Source organism: Trichosurus vulpecula, assembly GCF_011100635.1.
Source record: "Trichosurus vulpecula isolate mTriVul1 chromosome X unlocalized genomic scaffold, mTriVul1.pri SUPER_X_unloc_1, whole genome shotgun sequence".
In the NCBI taxonomy this organism is placed as follows: domain Eukaryota; kingdom Metazoa; phylum Chordata; class Mammalia; order Diprotodontia; family Phalangeridae; genus Trichosurus; species Trichosurus vulpecula.
In genome coordinates, this window is record NW_023494377.1 from 9,629,859 (window position 1) to 9,649,284 (window position 19,426).

The following is a 19,426-nucleotide window of genomic DNA, read 5'->3' on the forward strand; positions in this document are numbered from 1 at the left end:
GCCTTTTCTTTATGTGTTGTGTATATACTTACTCTTGTGCAGGGACTGTTTCTTTTTGATATTTGCATCTCCATCACCTTGCACAGTGCCTATCACATAGTAATTGCTCAGTAAATGCTTGTGGATGGATTGATTTTCTAGTTTTTATATTGCATGCTGGCTTTATTACTCCTTTTTTTCCTTGTTGTTCATATAAATGGTCAGGGATATGCATTCTCCTCTGCTACCCATAAATTTTGATATGTAAGTTTTTCTTTTTTTCCTATTTGCTTTATTGATTACATTCTTAACTATGTTATAGTCTAGAAGGGATTCATTTAACATGTGAATACTAAAATATAACATTTACATATAATAAATAATAAACATATATTATATTTTGCATTTATTTGTGAGTTAGTTAGACCCTGGCCCATGAAATTTCATAAAGATGTCATGTAATTTTAAAAACAATCCTCCTTAAGATTTCCATTAACAAATTCGTAAATCACTAAAGTGCTATTACATTCTGCTCAGATGCACACTTTTCTTCTTGTTTCTCTACGTGTACAACTTGTCAGATTCTGAAAGGGGTATGTTGAAGTTACCTGTCTCAGTATCTTTCTGCAACTAAATTTTCCTGTGAGTAATTAGTTATTAGCTAGTGTGGCTTAATGTAGGCTAGAGTCACAGAAACCTGGATTCATATCGTATTTTAGTACATACTAGTTGTGTGACCATGACAAAGTCACTTAATCTGTCATTGGCCCAGAAAATTCTCTAAGACTCTAAGTTACAAGCAAGTTGCTGATGGACATCAGGGGAGGGAATTTCCACACTGGGAGTTCTTTCCACTAATTTCAGGTACAGAAATAGCATATGTCAAATACAGTCATCTAACATGTTCCATGGGAAGTTCCTCTAAGAACCATGGAAAGCTCCAAAGAATAAAATTCTGGAGGTAGAAGCAGAAAGAAGTTCAGTATGGAAGAAAAGGTAAGCTATCTAAAAGTGTGACTGTTCAAGGAAATCTTTTACAAATCAGGTTTTTAAAACACATTTAGCAAAAACATAACTGAGGAGGAATACAATAGAGCAGAGTACTGTAAGATTAGTGTCAGGATGCTCTGAGACTGCAATGAATGCAGTGTACTACAACAAAAAGGTATTTTTAAGCCATGTGGGGGTAAGAGGAGCAGATAAGGTGTTGAAAATGGAAGCTGGAAGGGTGAACCATGTAACTCTCATCTTTTTTTGTTTTCTTTATCCAAGGGAAATGAAATTGGAGTGAGAATGGAACTGGTTAGCAGACAAATGGATGCCCCAATAAATGAAATCATGAGAAAGCTTCTACACTGTCTTCAAAGAGTTCAGATCACTAGGTGTAGGGAAATGGCATCCTACAGTACTGAACGAATTAGAAGCTGGGATTCTTGATCCCCTCTTACTGCTGTTTGAAAGATCATAGATCATGGAGGAGGACTGGAAAAGGACAAAGCTTTTCATTTTTCGAAATGATATTGTTTGCAAACTATGTTGTTGTTTCCGTGATGTCCAACTCTTCATGACTGCATTTGGGGTTTTCTTGGCAAACATACTGAAGTGATCTGACATTTCCTTCTCCAGATCATTTTTATAGATGAGGAAACAGGCAAACAGGAGTAAGTGAATTGCTCAGGGTCACACAACTGGTCAGTGTCTGGGGTCAGATTTTAACTCAGGACCTCACTGCACTTATAGAACTCTATCCACTGAACCACCCAGCTGCCCCTTGCAAATTATACATCAATGAGTTTGACCTCAACTCCTGGCAAAATTCTGCGACAGATTAAATTGAAAATGTAATCCCATAGAAAAGCAGTGATCACAAAAATCCAGCATGAGTTCGTTGAGAACAGTCCATTATTGGTCTGACCATTTCATTTTCAAGAAGGGAACTAGATGGGGAGAACTTGGGAACACTGTAGGCATAACATTTTTTTATAATTATTAACAATAACAGTAATAATAACCAGAATTTAACTGCCTCTCAATGATTTCTTAATTGCCAAATCTAATGGCCTTTTCTCAATTCTTTTTCTTCTTGACTGCTCTGCAGCCTTTAACAATTGTCAATAACCCTCATCTCCTTGAGACTCTCTTGTGTCTAGGGTTTCCTGGCACTCCTCTCTAGCCTGGTTTTCCTCCTATCTGACCAGCCCTCCCTCACTCAAATTGAAGTCAAGTGCAAGTCATGCCATCATTTCCCTGATGTCATGGTCCTCTTCGAGAAAGAAGGACAAACAAAACAACAACCTATCTGACCACTCCTTATTCTCCTTTGCTGGATCTTCATCTGGGTCAGGCCCCACAAAGGGCACCCTGGCCCCTGCCTCTTATCCTAGTCAGTCTTTCCTGTCCTCTCCTCTCCTCCCTTCTCCTCCTCTCCCCTCCCCTCCCCTCCCCTCCCTTCACCTCACTTCCCCTCACCACCTCTCCCTTTCTCTTCTCTTCTCTTCTCTTCTCTTCTCTTCTCTTCTCTTCTCTTCTCTTCTCTTCTCTTCTCTTCTCTTCTCTTCTCTTCTCTTCTCCCTCTGTACTATTTCACTTGGGGATATTATCAATTCTAATAGATAAAATTATCATCCCCATGAAAATGATTCTCAGATCTGTTTATCCAACCCTAATTTCTCTGATGACCCTCAGTCTCATATTTCAAACTGCCTATTGGACATTTAGAACTGGATGCCCTCTAGACATCTTAAGCTCAAGTTACCTAAAACTGGCCTCATTATCTTTCCCCCCCCAACCCTCCCAATCCTCCCCTCTTCATAACTGCCCTGTTGTTGTTGATGGCTCCACCATCCTTTCAGTCATCCAGACTTGCAGCTTCAGTGCCATACCCGACCTCTCACTGTCCCCACCCACTCCCATATCCAGTCTGTTGCCAAAGCCTGTTGAATTTCCTTTCATGATATCTCTGATATATGCTCCCTTTTCTCCTCTGACACTACTACCAGCATGGTTCAAGACCTTATCACCTCATGCCTGGATTATTGCAATAGCTTGAGATATCTCTGCCTCAAGTTTCTCCTCACTCTAAGTGTCTCCTTCACTTATTTGCCAAAGTGTTCACCCTAAGGTGCGGTTCTGATCATATTACAACCCACTCAATAAACTCCAGTGCCTCCCTATTACCTCCAGGATCAGATTTCAAGTCTTCTGTTTGGTGTTCAAAACCATTCATTACCTGTTTCTTTCCACTCTCCCCACCCCCACGCCTTTTCAGTCTTCTTAGACCTTATCTATCCCCATTGACTCTGCAATTCAGTGACACTGGAACCCTTCTTGTGTTCCTCACACAAGACTCTCCATCTCCTGACTTCAGGTATTTTTACTATCTCCCATGCCTGGAATGCCTTCCCTCCTTATCTTTGCCTCCTGGCTTCCCTGGTTTTCTACCACCTTCTGTAAGAAGCCTCTCCAGATCTCCTTTAAGCTCATGCCCTCCTTCTATTGATGAGCTCCAAATTATCCCATTTATAGCTTGTTTTTACATATTTGTTTTCATGTTGTCTCCATCATCAGACTGTGAGCTTTTGCCTTTCTTTGTATCCCGGGAACGTAATAAATGTTTATTGACTGTAGCCCCTTAGGTTTGCAAAGCTCACAAACATGATCTCATTCGTTGTTATTCAGTCATTTAGTCGTATCTGACTCTTTGTGACCCCATGCACACCCCTATGGTACACCATACTGTTCATTGGGCTTCTTGGCAAGGGTACTGAAGTGGTTTGCTATTTCCTTTTCCAATGATCTTATTATATCCTCCTAGCAACCCTGGGAGATAGATGCTATTATTGTCCCCATTTGACAAATGGGGAAACTGAGGCAGATAGCAGTTAGGTGATTTGCTCAAGGTAATACAGTAAGTATCTAAGGCTGGATCTGAACTCAGGTCATCCTGATCCCAGGTCCAGTGCTCTATCTACCGCACCACATAATTGCCTCTAAATTTTAGCAAAGAATTCCCCCAAATCTATTGTGATTACTTTCCTTGTGGACAAGTTGGAGAGATATGGTCAAGATGATACTACAGCCAGGTGAATTTGAACCTGGTTGAGTAAGCAGGCACAAAAAGTGAAGATTAATGGCTTAATATCAACATGAGAAGTAGTCTTTCTGTGAATGCCTCAGTGTTAGAGGCCTATAGCCTATCCTGTTAAACACTGTTTAACACTATCCTGTTGCTTGCAAAAAGGTATGAATGGCATGCTTATCAAATTGGCAGGTGACATGAAGTTAGGAGAAAAAGAGAAAATGTTGGATGCTGGAGTTAGGACTGAAAATGTTTTCTTTTCTGGATCTGTTTTATCCATTGTAAAATGAGAGCATTGGACTTTATTACCTCCAAGGTCCATTCCAGTGCTAATAGGTATGAAGTCCTTTGTTCTCCCAGAAGGGTAGCCCAGGGATAAAACATTGCAGGTGAGCCACAATTATGTGAACTTTTGGTATCAATGGATTTGGCATTTTCAGTAGCCAGGTTGTCTAGTGGACAACAACTGGAGAACAAGCTTGAAGACTTATCCTCCTTGGAGATATATGAAACCCAAGCAAGAAAGAAGCAGGAAAGCTACAGCTCTCTGTTTCCTGTCAGTCTTGTTACCTGCTTCCTCCTGGCCATTTCTTGAGGACCTGCAGGTGGTGCTTGACTTGGTGTGATTTCAAGAGAGACCTAGAAAAAGGTGCAAAGGGAAAGAGCAGAGCCTGAGTGACCTTCTGTTGGTGTGTTCCAAGATTTGGCTGTGGCTCTGTGCTTCTGAAGCACAATTCAGAAGCCTGGTGATCAGACTCTGGCTTCTCCCCTGACTCCACCCAGAGAACTGACTTTATTGATTGGTCTAGTCCTAGTCCCCTCTTCCAGAGACTCTGTGTGTGTATATGTGTATGTGTATGTGTGTGTTTGTATGTGTATATGTGTGTATGTGTGCATGTGTGTGTGTGGGTGTTGGAGAGACTGTAAAAGAGGCTCTCTATCCCTATCCCACAACTTTTTAAAAACTGTTTGATCATGAGAAATTTGGGGAAGAGTTAGGGTCCTTGGGGCCCCCAGTTTCCAGCCCAAACTTCTGTCTCCCTGAAGTCTCAGAGGGGGGAAGGTTCTTGGCAACCTTTATGATAGCCCATGCCAGCTAAGGGTAGACACCTTATAGCTCTTATTGTGGACCCTGACTAGAAATGCTGCCAGGTATCCTCAGGAATTTTTCAACATCCCAGGCTTGAATGGAGGAAGGGGAATGAATTTTTAAAGTGCCTTTTATGGTTTTTTTTTCTTAAATGGGTTACATGCTTTGATGTTAGGGGCACCAGAAGCCTTGATATCTCAGTGACTTTTGTTAAAGAACTGAGGGTTGAGGGAACATTGAAAGAGGACAAATGAGGATAATATGAGATGTGAAAGAGCTCACAGAATTTCCCAAATCTATTCCCCTTCTTAGAAAAAAATGAACAAGTCATATATGAGTTTCCTAAAAACACAGGACCAGATGGCTTTGTAAACATTTAAAGAACAATTAATTCCAATGCTGTTTGAAAAAAAAACAGGTAAAAGAGTATTATCAAGTTCCTTTTATGACACAAATATAGTTTTAAAATATAAACCAGGAAGAGAAAAAACAGAGAAAGAAAACTGTAGGCTAATTTCCCTGATGAATATCAATGCAAAAATGAAAACAAAATGCTAGCAAGGAACTTACAGCAATATATCACAAAGATCATACACTATGACCAGGTGGGATTTATACTAGAAACGCAGGGCTGGTTCAATAATAGGAAAACTATAAGCATAATTGGCCATATCAATAACAAAGACAACACAGATCATGATCATGTTACGAAAAACTCTTTTGACAAAACGCAACACCCATTCCTATTAAAACACTGGAAAGCATAGGGATAAATGTAGTCTTTCTTAAGAGTAAGCATTATTTATAATGGAGATAAACTAGATGCCTCTCCAAAAAGACCAGGGGTGAAGCAAAGATATCCATCATCACCATTATTATTCAATAATGTATTAGAAATGCTAGTTATAGCAATAAGAGAAGAAAAAGAAAATGAAATTAGAATGGGCAATGAGGAAACAAAACTCATTTTTTGCAGATGACATGATGGCTTACTTAGAGAATGTTAGAGAAGGAAATAGTTGAAACAATTAACAACTTCAGCAAAGTTGCAGGATATAAAATAAACCCACATAAATCACCAGCATTTAAGTCCAATAGGAAGAGATAAAAGAAAAAATTTCGTTTAAAATAACTGCAGATAGAATAAAATACTTGGGAGCCTACCTGCCAAGACTCACACAGGAACTACGTAAACGCAATTACAAAACACTCTTCACACAAATAAAGATAGACATAAACAGTTCTAGAAATGTTAACTGTTCATGGCTAGGCTGAGCTAATGTCATAAAAATGAGAATATTACCTAAATTAATTTACTCATTCAGTGTCATACAAATCAAACTACCAAGGAATTACTTTATAGAGTTAGAAAAAATAATAACAAAATTCATCTGGAGAATCAAAAGGTCAAGAATATCAAGGGAATGAATGAAAAAAAGCAAAGGAAGACAGCCTGATCATGGATGGAAAATAGAGTGGCTGGTCAGTGGAATATATTAGGTACATAATATTCAGAAACAAATGAGCACAATAACCTAGAATTTAGTAAACCCAAAGATCTCAGCTATTGGGGCAAGAACTCACTGTCTGATGAAAACTGGAAAGGATTCTGGCAGAAACTAGACACAGATAAACATCTCACACCACATACCAAGAAAAGCTCAAAATGGGTGTATGGTTTGAACATAAAGGGTGATGTCATAAGCAAATTAAGGAAACAGGGAAAAAATACCTGAAGATTTATGGTAAAGAGAAGCGTTCATGACCAAACAAGATAGAAAGGATTATGGGAGATAAAATGGATAATTTTGATCACATTCAATTACATTAAAAAATCCCACAAAGCAAAGATAGCCAAATAGAAGAAAACTAGAAGAATTAGAAGAAAAACAGGAAACTGGGGGGGGGGGGGATTTTATAGGAAGTTTCTCTGATAAAGTTCTTATTTCTCAAATATATAAGGAGCTGAGCCAAATTTATAAAAAATAAAATCCATTCCTCAATTGATAAGTAGTCAAAGGAAATGAACAGGCAGTTTTCAGAAGAAGAAATCAAAGCTGTAGTCATACAAAAATGTTCTATATCGTTATTGATTAGAGAAATGCAAATTAAAACAACTCTGAGGTACCACCTCACACATATCAGAATGACTAATATGACAGAGAAGGAAAATGACAAGGGCTGGAGAGAATGTGGAAAAACTGGGACTCTAATGCACTGTTGGTGGAGCTGTGAACTGGTTCAATCTCTCTAGAGAACCATTTGGAACTACGCCCAAAGGGCTACAAATCTCTGCATACCCTTTGACCAGCAATGTCGTTTTGAGCCATACCCCAAGGAGATCAAAGAAATAGGAAAAGAGCCCATATGTATAAAAATGTTTATAGCAGCTCTCTTTGTAGTGGCAAAGAATGAGGGGACACCCATTAATTGGAGAATGTCTGAGTAAGTTATGGTATATTAGTGTGATGGAATACTATTGTGCTGTAAGAACTGATGAAGCAAATGATGAAGGGGATGGTTTCAAACTTGTATGAACTAATGGAAAGTGTGAGCAGAACCAGGAGAACGATGTACACAGAAACAGCATTATAATGGTGACAATCAACTGTGAAAGACTTAGTAACTGATCAATACAATGATCCACAACAATTTCAAAGGACTCATGATGAAAAATGGTATCCTCCTCCAGACAGAGAACTGATGAACTCTGAGTGCAGATTGAAGAGTGTATGTGTGCAAGCATATTTATTTTTCTTGCTTTTTTCTCACAACATGGCTGATTAGGAAATATGTTTTGCATGACATCATATGTATAATGGATATAATATTTCTTGCCTTCTCAATGGGTGGAAGAGGGAGTGGAGGAAGGGAGAATTTGGAACTGAAAATTAAAATATAAAAGGGAAAATGAGGATGGATATGCCTGTGCATTCATTTGCCAATGCTTTCTCCCTTAAATGAGACCATGTCTCCCTCATCCTCAAAAATCTTACCATCCCTGCTACCTTTCAACCTCTATCTTTTGTTTTCTTTGTGGTTAAACTCCTTGAGAAAGCCATCTACATTTGCTCCCTTTACTTCCTCTCCCCTCACTGTCTTCTAAATGTGTAATATGGCTTCCAGTCTCATCACTTAACTGAAACTGCCCTCTATGATGTCGCCAGTGACCTCTTAATTAGCCAGTTAAGCATCCCTTTCTCAATCCTAATTCTTCTTGACCTCCCTGATGCTCCTGATACTGTCAATCACCTGCCTGATACTCCTCTCTCTAGGTTTTTGTGATGCTTCTCTCTCCTGCTTCTCTTCCTTTCTGACCACGTCTCAGTCTTCTTTGCTGGTTCTTTGTCAATGCCATGCTTGATAGCCGTGGGTTTCCCCCCAAGGCTCTAAAATGGTCCCCTTCTCTTTTCACTTTATTAATTGGCAATATCACCAACTACCACATACTCAATGATCATTTCTGTAGACGTTAAATCTATAGTTTTAGTACCCATCTGTCTGTTGAGCTTTAACTACACATATCTAATTGCCTCTTGGATATCTAGTACTGGATGTCCTTTAAGCATCTCAAATTCAATATGTCCAAAATAGAACTCATTCTTCCCCCCCCCCACCCCAAATGCTCCCTGCTTTGGAACTTCCCAATTACTGTTGAGAGCACCACCATCCTTCCAGTCACACAGATTTACAGTCTCTGTGTCATCTTTGAATCATTCTCCCTTACCCAGATCTCCAAACAATTGCCAAATCTTAGCATTCTACTTCCACAACATCTCTCCTACATCTGTCTCCTCTCCACTCATGCAGCCGCAAGCCTAGTCCAGGCCCTTATCACCTCCTGCCTGTCTTATTTCAACAGCCTTTAAACTGATATCCTTGCATCAAGTTGCCATCCAACCACTCTAAATCTATCCTCAGTCGCCAAAGTGATTTTGCTCTAAAGCTTGTCTGATCATGTCATACACTAGCTTCACATCCCACCTCCACCCCAGAGCCTGGGGAGCACCAGTGGCTCACTCTAGGATCAGATATAATCTCCTCTCTTTGGCATTCAAAGCCCTTCACAAACTGGTCCCTTCCTATCTCCAGTTTTCTTATATTTTAATTTCCTCCATGCACTCTATAATTCAGCTACTCTGATCTTCTTGCTGTTCCTCCAACATAACGTTCCATCCCCTACCTCCATGTCTTTCCACTGGCTGTCCCCCATGCCTTAGCCCCCTAAGCTCGGTCTTTTAGTTTCCATGACATTTTTCAAGATTTAGCTCAAACTTCATCTTCTGTGGAAAGACCATCTCCAGTCCCTGAAATGCTAATGCCTTCCCTTCTCAGATTACCTTCATCTATTTTATACACACGTCTGTATGTACATGTATATGTATATATACATATAGTATGTATCTAGTTATTTGCATGTTGTCTCCCCAGTTAGAATGTGACCACCTTGAGATGGCCTTTCTTTGTATTCCCAGAGCTTAGCACAGTGCTTGGCACATAGTAAGTGCTTAGCAAATTCTAGTTGATTGAGTGACTGTCATCTGAGGAAAAGGAAGGTCCAGAGAGGGGAGATGTAATCCAAGAATGGTTGGTAGCTGGATAAAGACTTAGAAGCCATGTCTCCTGGCTCCCAGGGCAGGGCTCTTTCTACTACATCTCTCTCCTCATGTCATACTCTTGTGCCTTTGGCTCGATGATAAAGATGAACTATGGAACTTTGTTTCTAAAACAACACCCATCCATTTCCCTCCTCCTAACTCTCTTTCAGCACCAGTCCATGGACAGTGCACCTTATAGTTCATATAGTTCAACTTCCTTATTTTACAGGTTTGGAGGGAAGTGAAGGGTTAGTGGGGCTTCATTCCACCCACTCTTTGTGGCCAACAGGAAGGCTGGAGATACTGAAAGGGAAAATCTAATGGATGGGTGGGTGGGTAGGTCAACCCTATTTTATGAGGTGGAGTCCTTACCCTCGCACTCATACCTTCCAACCCCATCTTAACCCTACAACTAATGCACCTTACAGAAAGGAGCTGTGAAGTAGTCATGTCCCACCTATGTGCCCACCCCAGCCATCTCCTCCAGATGGCTTTTTATTACACTAAATTGTAGGGACCCATCCAGGGATTCCTGAGTTGCTTCATCCCAACTCTGGCTGCTTCTTCATAGGTGGCTGGTGGGCTGTTGGTCATGGCCTAGAAGCCACAGCTTGAGAGCAGATCCCCACCCCCACCCCCATTCCAGGAGCTTTAGGATTTGACTTAGGCCAGCCACTGAGGATCATGGTGGCTCAGGACATTCTTTATCTCTGGTGGGGGAAGTGGGGCAACTTCAGGCCCAAAGTTTGAACTTTCACTGTCTAGCGTGTTAGGGACTTTGATAGGGTGGGGAGAGTGGTTGTGACTTTAGAAATGGTGGCTTTAATGTTTTCCCCCCAAGAGGAGAGGAGGGGTTCATAGGCTTCCTGGACACTTTGGACATCATCCCTTGTTTTGTCATTCATGGTTTGTTTTTATTTTTCATTCCCCAGTCTGGCAAGGCCTTCCCTCTCCCCTCTCCCTCCCTGCTCCCCAGTGGGAATGAATGACCACCCAGCCTGCCCCTTGTCTCGAGAAAAAACACACACAACAACAATACAATTGATTTGCAGATAACAACTTTATTTTGCACCACAATCCAGCACAAGATGGGAGAGCAAGCAACCCGAATCTCCTTAAGAATTTACTATAGACACATTGCGAGATACACAGGTGGAGATAGCAGGGGAAGGGCTTACTGAGTTCAGAATATACATTCTTACACTCTCCTCTATCACTTCCTGGCTCCCACAGCTACTGTCTGTAAACACTCAAATTCCCACCCCTTCCAATGGGAGCCTCATACTTTCATAGGCAAGGACGATGGGGGGTAGCTCCCTCTGAATCTGGGGGGTGGGAGTGGGACGGGACTTGTGCTTCCAATGTTCACCCGATTCCCTTTGCCAGGAAGGAGAGGGTCTTCCAAAGTGCTTTGCAAACTCTACAAAGATTGGGAGTAGGGGAGTCAGTCACCTCTGGAATGACAATTTAAAGCCAAAGTGACAACGACTCAGAGGTCGGTTGTTTTTTTTTTTTTCTCTCTTTCGAGTCCTCCCACGACTCCATAACCTTCCTGAGAGGGAGGGAGCAAGCCTGCAGCCTCCCCAGGTGACTTGCTTTGTAGAACTCAAGACTTCTCCCAGCCGGGAGCTTTCCATGCTTGCTGGTGCTGAAACACAGCGCTCCAGAGGTGCTTGGGGGCAGAATGCCCGTCTTGGACTGGGGAAGGGCAGTAGGGAATAGGGTCTGGGGGGGAGGGAGAGAGCAGGAGACAGCAAGGGAGAAGCCTCTCCCATTTCCAGCTGAGGAACCCAACCCTCGTCTTCCCCCAGGAGATCCTGGTTTTTCCCTCTTCCAAGCCTTGGGTTCCTAGGATGGCTGAGGGGACACCTCCCCACGCCCCCGCCTCTAGTTGAAGAATTTTGGGATAGTGCTCCTGCTTCCACCAGCACATAGGCACAAACACGTACAAACACGCACAAATGCGCACAAGGCAGCCAGCGTGAAACCGCTTCAGAGTTGGAGCGGGTAAGAGCATGGAGCTGGGTTGGGGGGAAAGCCTTGCACCCCGGGAGGGAGGCGGCAAGGTCAGGGGGGCGAAAGGCCAGAGGCTGATTCCATCACGAGGGGGCAAGTCTACCCCGGAAGGGGTCTCCTACTCTACCTCTCCCCACTTCGCTCTGTGCTCACACGGACCTTGGTGCTCCCTGCCCCTCTGGGCCAGAACCTCTCAGCCGAGAAGCCCCAGGCTCGTCCACCCCACTCCCTCCTCAGACCCCTCGACATTCCTCAACCTCTCCTCCCGGACCCTCGCCCCACTCCCTCGCCCTGAGCCTCAGACACGGCTGGAGGCAGCCCGAGGTCGGGAGAAGAGGGAGCGCAAATAGGTGGTGTAGGCAGCGGTCAGAGACCTCCGGATCTCTGGGTTGCGAAAGCCGTAGACCACCGGGTTAATGGCCGAGTGGCAGGCGGCTGGCAGAGCCAGGTAGTAGGTGTAGACCTGCGGATAGGTAGGGTCAGCCACCATCGCGTAGACGGCCAAGGGCACCCAGCAGAAGGCGAAGGTGGCCAGGACCAGCGAGAGGGTGGACACGCCCTTGCGAGTGCTGGCCACCAGGCAGAAGGCGGACGGCATGGGAGAGCCAGCGTTGTTGACCATGTGGCGCTGGACCGCGATCTGCTGCGCGTGGCGGAAGGCGACCCGGCAGATCTGCAGGTAGAGATGCAGGATAAAGGAAAAGAGAAAGAGATAGGAGACAGACAGCCCGGCCGCCTGATCCTTGGTCAGGGGGCTCAGAACGCTGCAGGTGTCAGGGGTGTCCAGGCAGTGCCAGCCCATAGCGGGAAGAGCGCCGATGCCGAGACAGGTGAGCCAGAGAGCCGCCAGGAGACCACAGGTGAAGGGCAGAGTGCGTTCGGCCTGGTAGGTGAGAGCGCTGTACAGGGACAGGTATCGATCCACCGTGATGGCCAGCAGACTACAGGCTGATGCCGAAAAGGCAGACAGCAGCAAGCCGGCCAAACACAGGGCTACCGCGTCGCTCACCGGATCCATCACGCATCGGACAACGAAGTTGGCCACCAGGCCCACGCCAGCGAGCAGGTCGGCCAGGGCGAGACTACCTATAAGCATAAAGGTGGGGGCCCGAAGGCTGGGAGTACAGCAGAGCACGGCCAGCACCAGGGCGTTCTCGCAGGCCATGACTGTGCCTGCTGCGCACAGTGCGATGTCCCACGGGCTCACCCCCTCGCCACCTCCCAGACCCCGACCACGGCCCATCGGCCAGGAGCCGTTGGGGGGCCAGGTGCTGCCGTCTGGAGGTGGGGGAGGTGAGGCATCCGTGGCGGTGCTGGGGCTGGTGCCTGGACTAGGGCTGGAGTCGGTGGCGGCGGAAGCATGGAGCAAGAGCTGGAGAGGCGACTCGAGGGGCGACTGCGTCGGTGCGGGGACCATTTCTGTAGAAAGGAAGGCAGAAGGGAGAAAGACGAATCAGGGGCTGGGGCTGAGGGGCGGGGCAAGGAGAGCGGGAAAGGAACGCAGCAGGGGGAAAGCAGTGGAACCTCTGAACTCTGGGAATTTGGGGTGGGGGACACAATGAGATAGGTAGAAGGGCCCCAAAGCTGACCGCCCCACCCATGATCCTCGGGGGCGCCACGATTTGGCAAAGTCAGAGATGAACTGCGCTTCTGTCTGTCTGTGACCCAAGGTTACCATCTGTGTATGTCTGGTGGTCGATGTCTCGAAGATCCAGGGGGACTGTCTGCCAGTGTCTCTAAGCCTTACAATACTGGACTGGACTTCATGTCCTTTTTGAGCCCCAGGTTGTCTTTCTGTCTGTTCCCCTCCCTATGTCCCAGGTTTCTTCCTCGAGGTTTTTCTGTGCCTTAAGGAGCTTTCTGTCCATCTCTCTAAGGCTCCAGAGTGTCTTTCTGTCTATCCACCCCTCTCTGTGCCCCAGGGCTTGCCTCGCCCTCCTCTGTGCATCAGGGTGTCTTTCTGTCAATTTTCTAAGTCCCTAGGTGAGAATCAGCCCTTTTTACATCTGCCTTCATCCTATGTGTGGGTGTGGCTGTGTTTGATCCTAAAATGGTCATGGGACCCCTCCTCCATCCACGTCCCTAGTTTCAGAGCCCTGAGGGGTCTTTCTGTCTGGTTCCTTGGTTTCTACCTCCTTAAACCCTGGAGGCTAGCTTCCCCGCGGAGAGCCGCCCCTCAAGTGTGCAGATGAGGGAGAAGTCTGGGCTCAGTAGATCGCTGTTCTAGGGGTTTTGGTGGTGGTGGCAGTGTGTGTGTGTGTGTGTGTGTGTGTGTGTGTGTGTCGCGCGCGCGCCCGTGTATGTTTGGTGCAACATTTCCCTGGACACCGCTGCAGCCGCTGCAAAGACCCAGCCTGGGCGCTGCGCTCTGCGCTCTGCGCTCTGCGCGGAGCTGAGCTGGGCTCCCTTTTCCTCCTGGGCAGACTCTGGGAGCTCAGTCCAGCCTGCCCCCAGTGCTCTGCCCTTGGCTCGGTGGCAACCTGCGGCCAAGGTGTCTCAGGGCTCGCGGAGGAGGCAAGCGTTCTCCAGCCACCCTTAGCTGTTCCTTGTGGGAAAAAAGGACGTGCCCCCCACTGTTCGCCCCAGCCCCAGCCTCCGCCCAGCCCCGATCGGGACCATGGACAGAGGCTGCCCTACTCATCCCACACCCAATATTCCCGATGCCATACCCTTGCTCCCACGCCCCTTGCCCTCCACTCCACTGCCCCTGATTTTCCGTTCCCTGCCACCCCCTACCCCTGCCCATTCCGACCCGCACCCAGTCTCGAGTCATGCAACACCCATCTCTTACTTGGGCCGGCTGGACCAGCCGGTCCGGTCCCAGCGATCAAGGCTCAGCGGAGCCTTTGAAGACTGCTGCTCCTTCCTCTTCCTCTGACCAGTCTCCCGATCTGAAGCCTTACTCCGTGGTTAAGGCTGCTAATAAAGCTATGGTATCGACTCGCACTTAATATTCTTACCCTATTGGGTCTGCTGATAAAGCTCACTGCTGACGTCAAATGTTCTCTTATATTCATGATGGGCTCTAAAGCCTGTGAAGCCGAGGAGGTGGGAGCAGAATAGCAAGGAGGCGCTCGCGCATCCCCCCTCCCCTCTACAGCCCCTCACAAAGAAGCTGAGCAGCTCCCTCTCCACTCCCCCTCCCGCTGTACCTCCTCATCCCTCCCCACTCGCTCCAGGGACTCTTGGATTCTGTTCGGGGGCGAGAGGGAGGGAGGGAGAATGGAATGGAAAGGAGAGAAAACTGGTTTGGGAGTTAGGCAACCTGCCTTTGAATCTGTGTTCTGCTCTTTTCCTCATGAGGCAACATGGATTAGAGGACTGAGCTTTGCATTTGGAGTCAGTAGACCTGGGTCCAGATCCTGCTCTGCTACTCTGTGACCTTGGGCAGATCATTTTACTTTTCTGGGCCTCCATTTTATCATCTTTCAAATGAGGAGGCTGGCCTCTAAAACCCCTTGCAGCTGGAAATCTACACTCTTGGGATCTGCCAAGTCCTTAGAGGAGGCTGTTTAGGTCCACCAAGATGTATGCTTATAACTAGGTGATCCAGAGTCAGGTGAGATCCTGCAAAGAGCTGACCCATAGCCATATGGAAGGATCACATTTCCTCTCTGCTTGGCAGAGCTAGGAGCAATGGCTGGTGGATGTTGTCTTAGTGTCAGTGTGGGAAGCTGATTTATGGGCTTTATTGTTTTCTATTGGGTGGAATAAAAGCTGTCCTGTATCTGATATACATTGGTACCTTGAGGTGGGGACCCTTTTACTCACATCTGTGGAGACTTAGGTGCAAGTTATATCTGAGCATTCCAAAATTTTCCAGAGGCCTCTGGGGAGGGGGGACATCAGCCAAAGAGAGTGTGTATGTGTTTTTAGGGGTGCCCACAGTTATTTCAGCCATGTCCCATGTCTTGGTGACCCCATTTGCAGTTTTCTTGGCAAAGATACCAGAGTGGTTTGCCATTTCCTTCTCCAGCTCATTTTACAGATGAGGAAACTGAGGCAAACAGAGTTAGGTGACTTGCTCAGGATCACACAACTAGGAAGTGTTTGAGGCTAGCTTTGAACTCAGGAAATTGAATCTTCCAGACTCCAAGCCTGACCCTCTATTCACTGCCCCACCTAGCTGCCCAATGGGCTGCCCACAACATTGGAGGCAGCTAGCTGTCAAAGTGGATAGAATGGGGCCTGAAGTCACTCAGACACTTACCAGCTGTGTGACTCATGGCAAGTCACTTCACCCTGTTTGCCTCAGTTTCCTCATCTGTAAAATGAGCTGGAGAAGGAAATGGTAAACTACTCTAGTATCTCTGCCAAGAAAATCCAGAATGGGGTCACCAAGAGTCAGACATGACTGAAATGACTAAACAACAATAACAAAACAACATTGGACCCGGTCTGGGCCACGACTTATATAAATATGATCTGCCAAGACAATTGAACTGTATATAAAGTGAAATATGCTTCTCAGTAGAGCATTCCTTTTCACTGGATTTGTTCAGGTAAAAGTTGGATGACTGAAAAAAGAATCATTAGAGCTGAAAGGGACGTCATCTAGTCCACTCCCACCCCACATTTTACAGAAGAGGAAACTGAGGACCAAAGAGGAAAAGCAATTCACAACATGAATTTGTGGCACACATGGGGCTTGAACCCATGCTCCGATTTCATGCCTGATGCTCTTTCCATTTAATCTAGTCCTTTACTTGTTGGAAACAGTTGCAAGGGGGATTTTTGCTCAGGTAGGGGTTTCATTAGCTACCCTCTGAGGTCCATTCAACTCTGAGTTTCTGTGATTGCCTATGGAGGATGAGAAGCCTTATGGGGGAAGGGGCCCTTCCCACCAGGGGCCAGTCCAAGCCCACCCACTTCAGCTCTAGCCAGGGTGCTTACTGCGGGAGGGCAGAGCCAGTCCAAAATTGCTGTCGACTCCTGAGTGTCCGTCTGGGCCAGGGCCAAGGCCAAGGCTGTGTCTAACCCCACCCACCCACCCACTTCCATCCACACCTAGCTCACTCCTCACAGTATATGGTCACCAGTATATGAATTATATCTGAGTATAGCTGGCTCTGGGAGATTAGCCTAGAGCAAGGGTTCTGGAAACTTCTATTGCATACCCAATGGTGTGTGTGTGGGGTGGGGGGAAGGGCTCTGTATGATAAATCCAAAGACTTGCTCTGACACTTGCTAGATGGGGGATTCTGAGCAAGTCATTCCAATTTTCTGGTTCCTTCTCTGAAAGATGAGAGGGGTGTGTGTGTGTGTGTGAGAGAGAGAGAGAGAGAGAGAGAGAGAGAGAGAGAGAGAGAGTCTGTGTGTCTGTGTCTGTGTCTGTGTCTGTCTGTGTAGGGGAGTGATCAACCAATCAGAGGATGGAATCAGGGGTCGTAGCCCACCCTGCCTACAATAGCCAATCATGAGGCTTGTCTCCAACCCAACCACACCTACCCTTATCTTCCAACAATCCCCCACTCTACCCCCTCCTTCCGCTGTGCTAGTTCCTGCTTCCCCCCACCCTTTTTCTGAGCCCAGCCTCCGCCTAGCAAGGCAGTTATAACCTAACCACTCCCTGGTCACTCACAGCAACAGCTATACAGGTGCCACTGGGGAAATTCCTTCCCTCTCCCCCACCCCCACCCCTCTTCTTCATCCCCACCCCTAGTATCCTCAGTTCTCCAGATCCCCTGAAACTCTGCAGGTGCCCCTAGGAGGGCAGGCTGTGCTCTCGAGGGTAATGAAGTCCCCTGCCACCCTCTTTTTCGTTTGGGATGGGACAGTGAGTCTCACGGGAAGCGCACACGTGGATGGGTCGCAGTCTGCTAAGCAAAATCTTCCCTTTTCCAAACTTCCCTATTACTGTTGAGAATATGAGCACCCTTCGTGTCAGCCAGGCTCCCAGCCTCAGAGGTAATTGCCTTTCTCCCCTCCCTACCCCTACTTCTCCAATCACTGGCCACATCTCATTCTCTCTGCCTCCACAGCATCTCCCTCAGCCATCCCCTTCTCTCTGCTCATGTAATCGCTCCCTTAGTTCAGACTCTCATCACCTCTCACCTGCACTGTTGCAATCACTTTTTAATTAGACTCCCAGCCTCATGTCTCCTCCCTTTCCAATCCATCCACCAGACAGACAGCTGCTAAGGTGATTTTCCAAAAGCTCAGATCTGACTGGACCACTCCCTTACTCAACAAATTCCAGTGGTTCCCTATTACCTTTAAGATAAAATTGTATTTCATGTTTATTTCATTCTTTTAAAATATCTATTTTTGCGAATTTTATAATGTAAATAATCATTAGTAAAATCATACCTTGCATAATGGACAGATAGTAGGAGCAGGAGTCAGGAAGACCTAAATTCAAATACTGCCTCAGACACTTTGCTGTGTTATCTTGAGCAAGTCACTCTCGGCTGTAGTTTCCTCATGTGTAAAATGGAGGTCATTATAGTACCTCTCTAACAGGGTTGTTGTGAGGATCAAATGAATGATCCCATGTAAAGTGTATGTGCAAACCTAAAAGCACAATGTAAAATGTTAACTACTGTTATTTTGTATATAATGTGTTAATAAGAAAATATACTTAAATGCTCAGAATTATAAATTGTAACTATTTTTATATATAATTTGTTAATAAGATATACTTAAATGCTCAGAATCTCAAATGTTTATTATTGTTTTGTACATAATTTGTTAATAAGAAATATACTTAAATGCTCAGAATTATGAATTTTAACTATTTTTATATATAATTTGTTAATAAGATATACTTCAATGCTCAGAATCACAAATGTTTATTATTGTTTTTACGTAATTTGTTAATAAGAAATATACTTAAATGCTCAGAATTATGAATTTTAACTATTTTTATATATAATTTGTTAATAAGATATGCTTCAATGCTCAGAATCACAAATGTTTATTATTGTTTTTACGTAATTTGTTAATAAGAAAATATACATATATTGGAGGTAAATGCTCAGAGATTTTAGACTTGGAGTGTATGAGATAAAAAAAAATTTGGAGATCAATTGTCAAGATGATTTCTAATGTCATCTTCAGCTTTAAATCCAATGGTCCCATTACCCTCTCAGAGCCTTACTCTTTGGTAAAATGAGACTAATAATATTTTTACTCCCAACCTCACAGAGATTTATGGAGGACAGTACTTTGTTAGCTAAATGAGAGTTATTATTACTTGTACATACATGTGAACACATAGATATGCTCATATGCAGTTGCCTATGGCATGCATGCATACTCCCAAATGCACATGTTTCCATGGATACACAGCTATTAAATCTGCCTAACCATATATACTCCTCAAGAAGGCCACATGTGGCCACATGTGTACATACAATATATTGATGTATTTGTAAACACACACACACACACACACCCCACAGGCACTCCTCCCACCAGAATTTCTTCTCTTCAAACCCTGTAAAGAGAGTCAGAAGGACCATATAGTGAGTGAACTTTGGTCTTAGTACAGTTTATTCTGGAATGCAGATATATGGACTTTGAAGACCTTTGAACCTAGACCAAAGTATAGTAAAGCTGGGAAGGACCTGGGAGACCTGTCAGCCCAATCTTCTTATTTTATAGAGGACCACATAGGACTTCTCAGCATGGCATGCCCACATCAGAGAAGGTGCTGTGCTCTAT

At 45.2% G+C, this 19,426-nt stretch overlaps 1 protein-coding gene across 1 annotated transcript; it reads right to left on the minus strand.

Moving 5' to 3' along the window:
- Window positions 1-10,787: 10,787 nt before the first annotated feature.
- LOC118833002 (G-protein coupled receptor 12-like) lies at window positions 10,788-14,749 on the minus strand. Its single transcript, XM_036740382.1, has 2 exons — window positions 14,553-14,749; window positions 10,788-13,180 (listed from the first exon to the last, which is right to left on the minus strand). Exon 2 carries the CDS (start codon window positions 13,176-13,178, stop codon window positions 12,060-12,062), a length of 1,119 nt encoding a protein of 372 aa, XP_036596277.1. The 5' UTR covers window positions 13,179-13,180; window positions 14,553-14,749; the 3' UTR covers window positions 10,788-12,059.
- Between the last annotated feature and the right edge of the window lie 4,677 nt (window positions 14,750-19,426).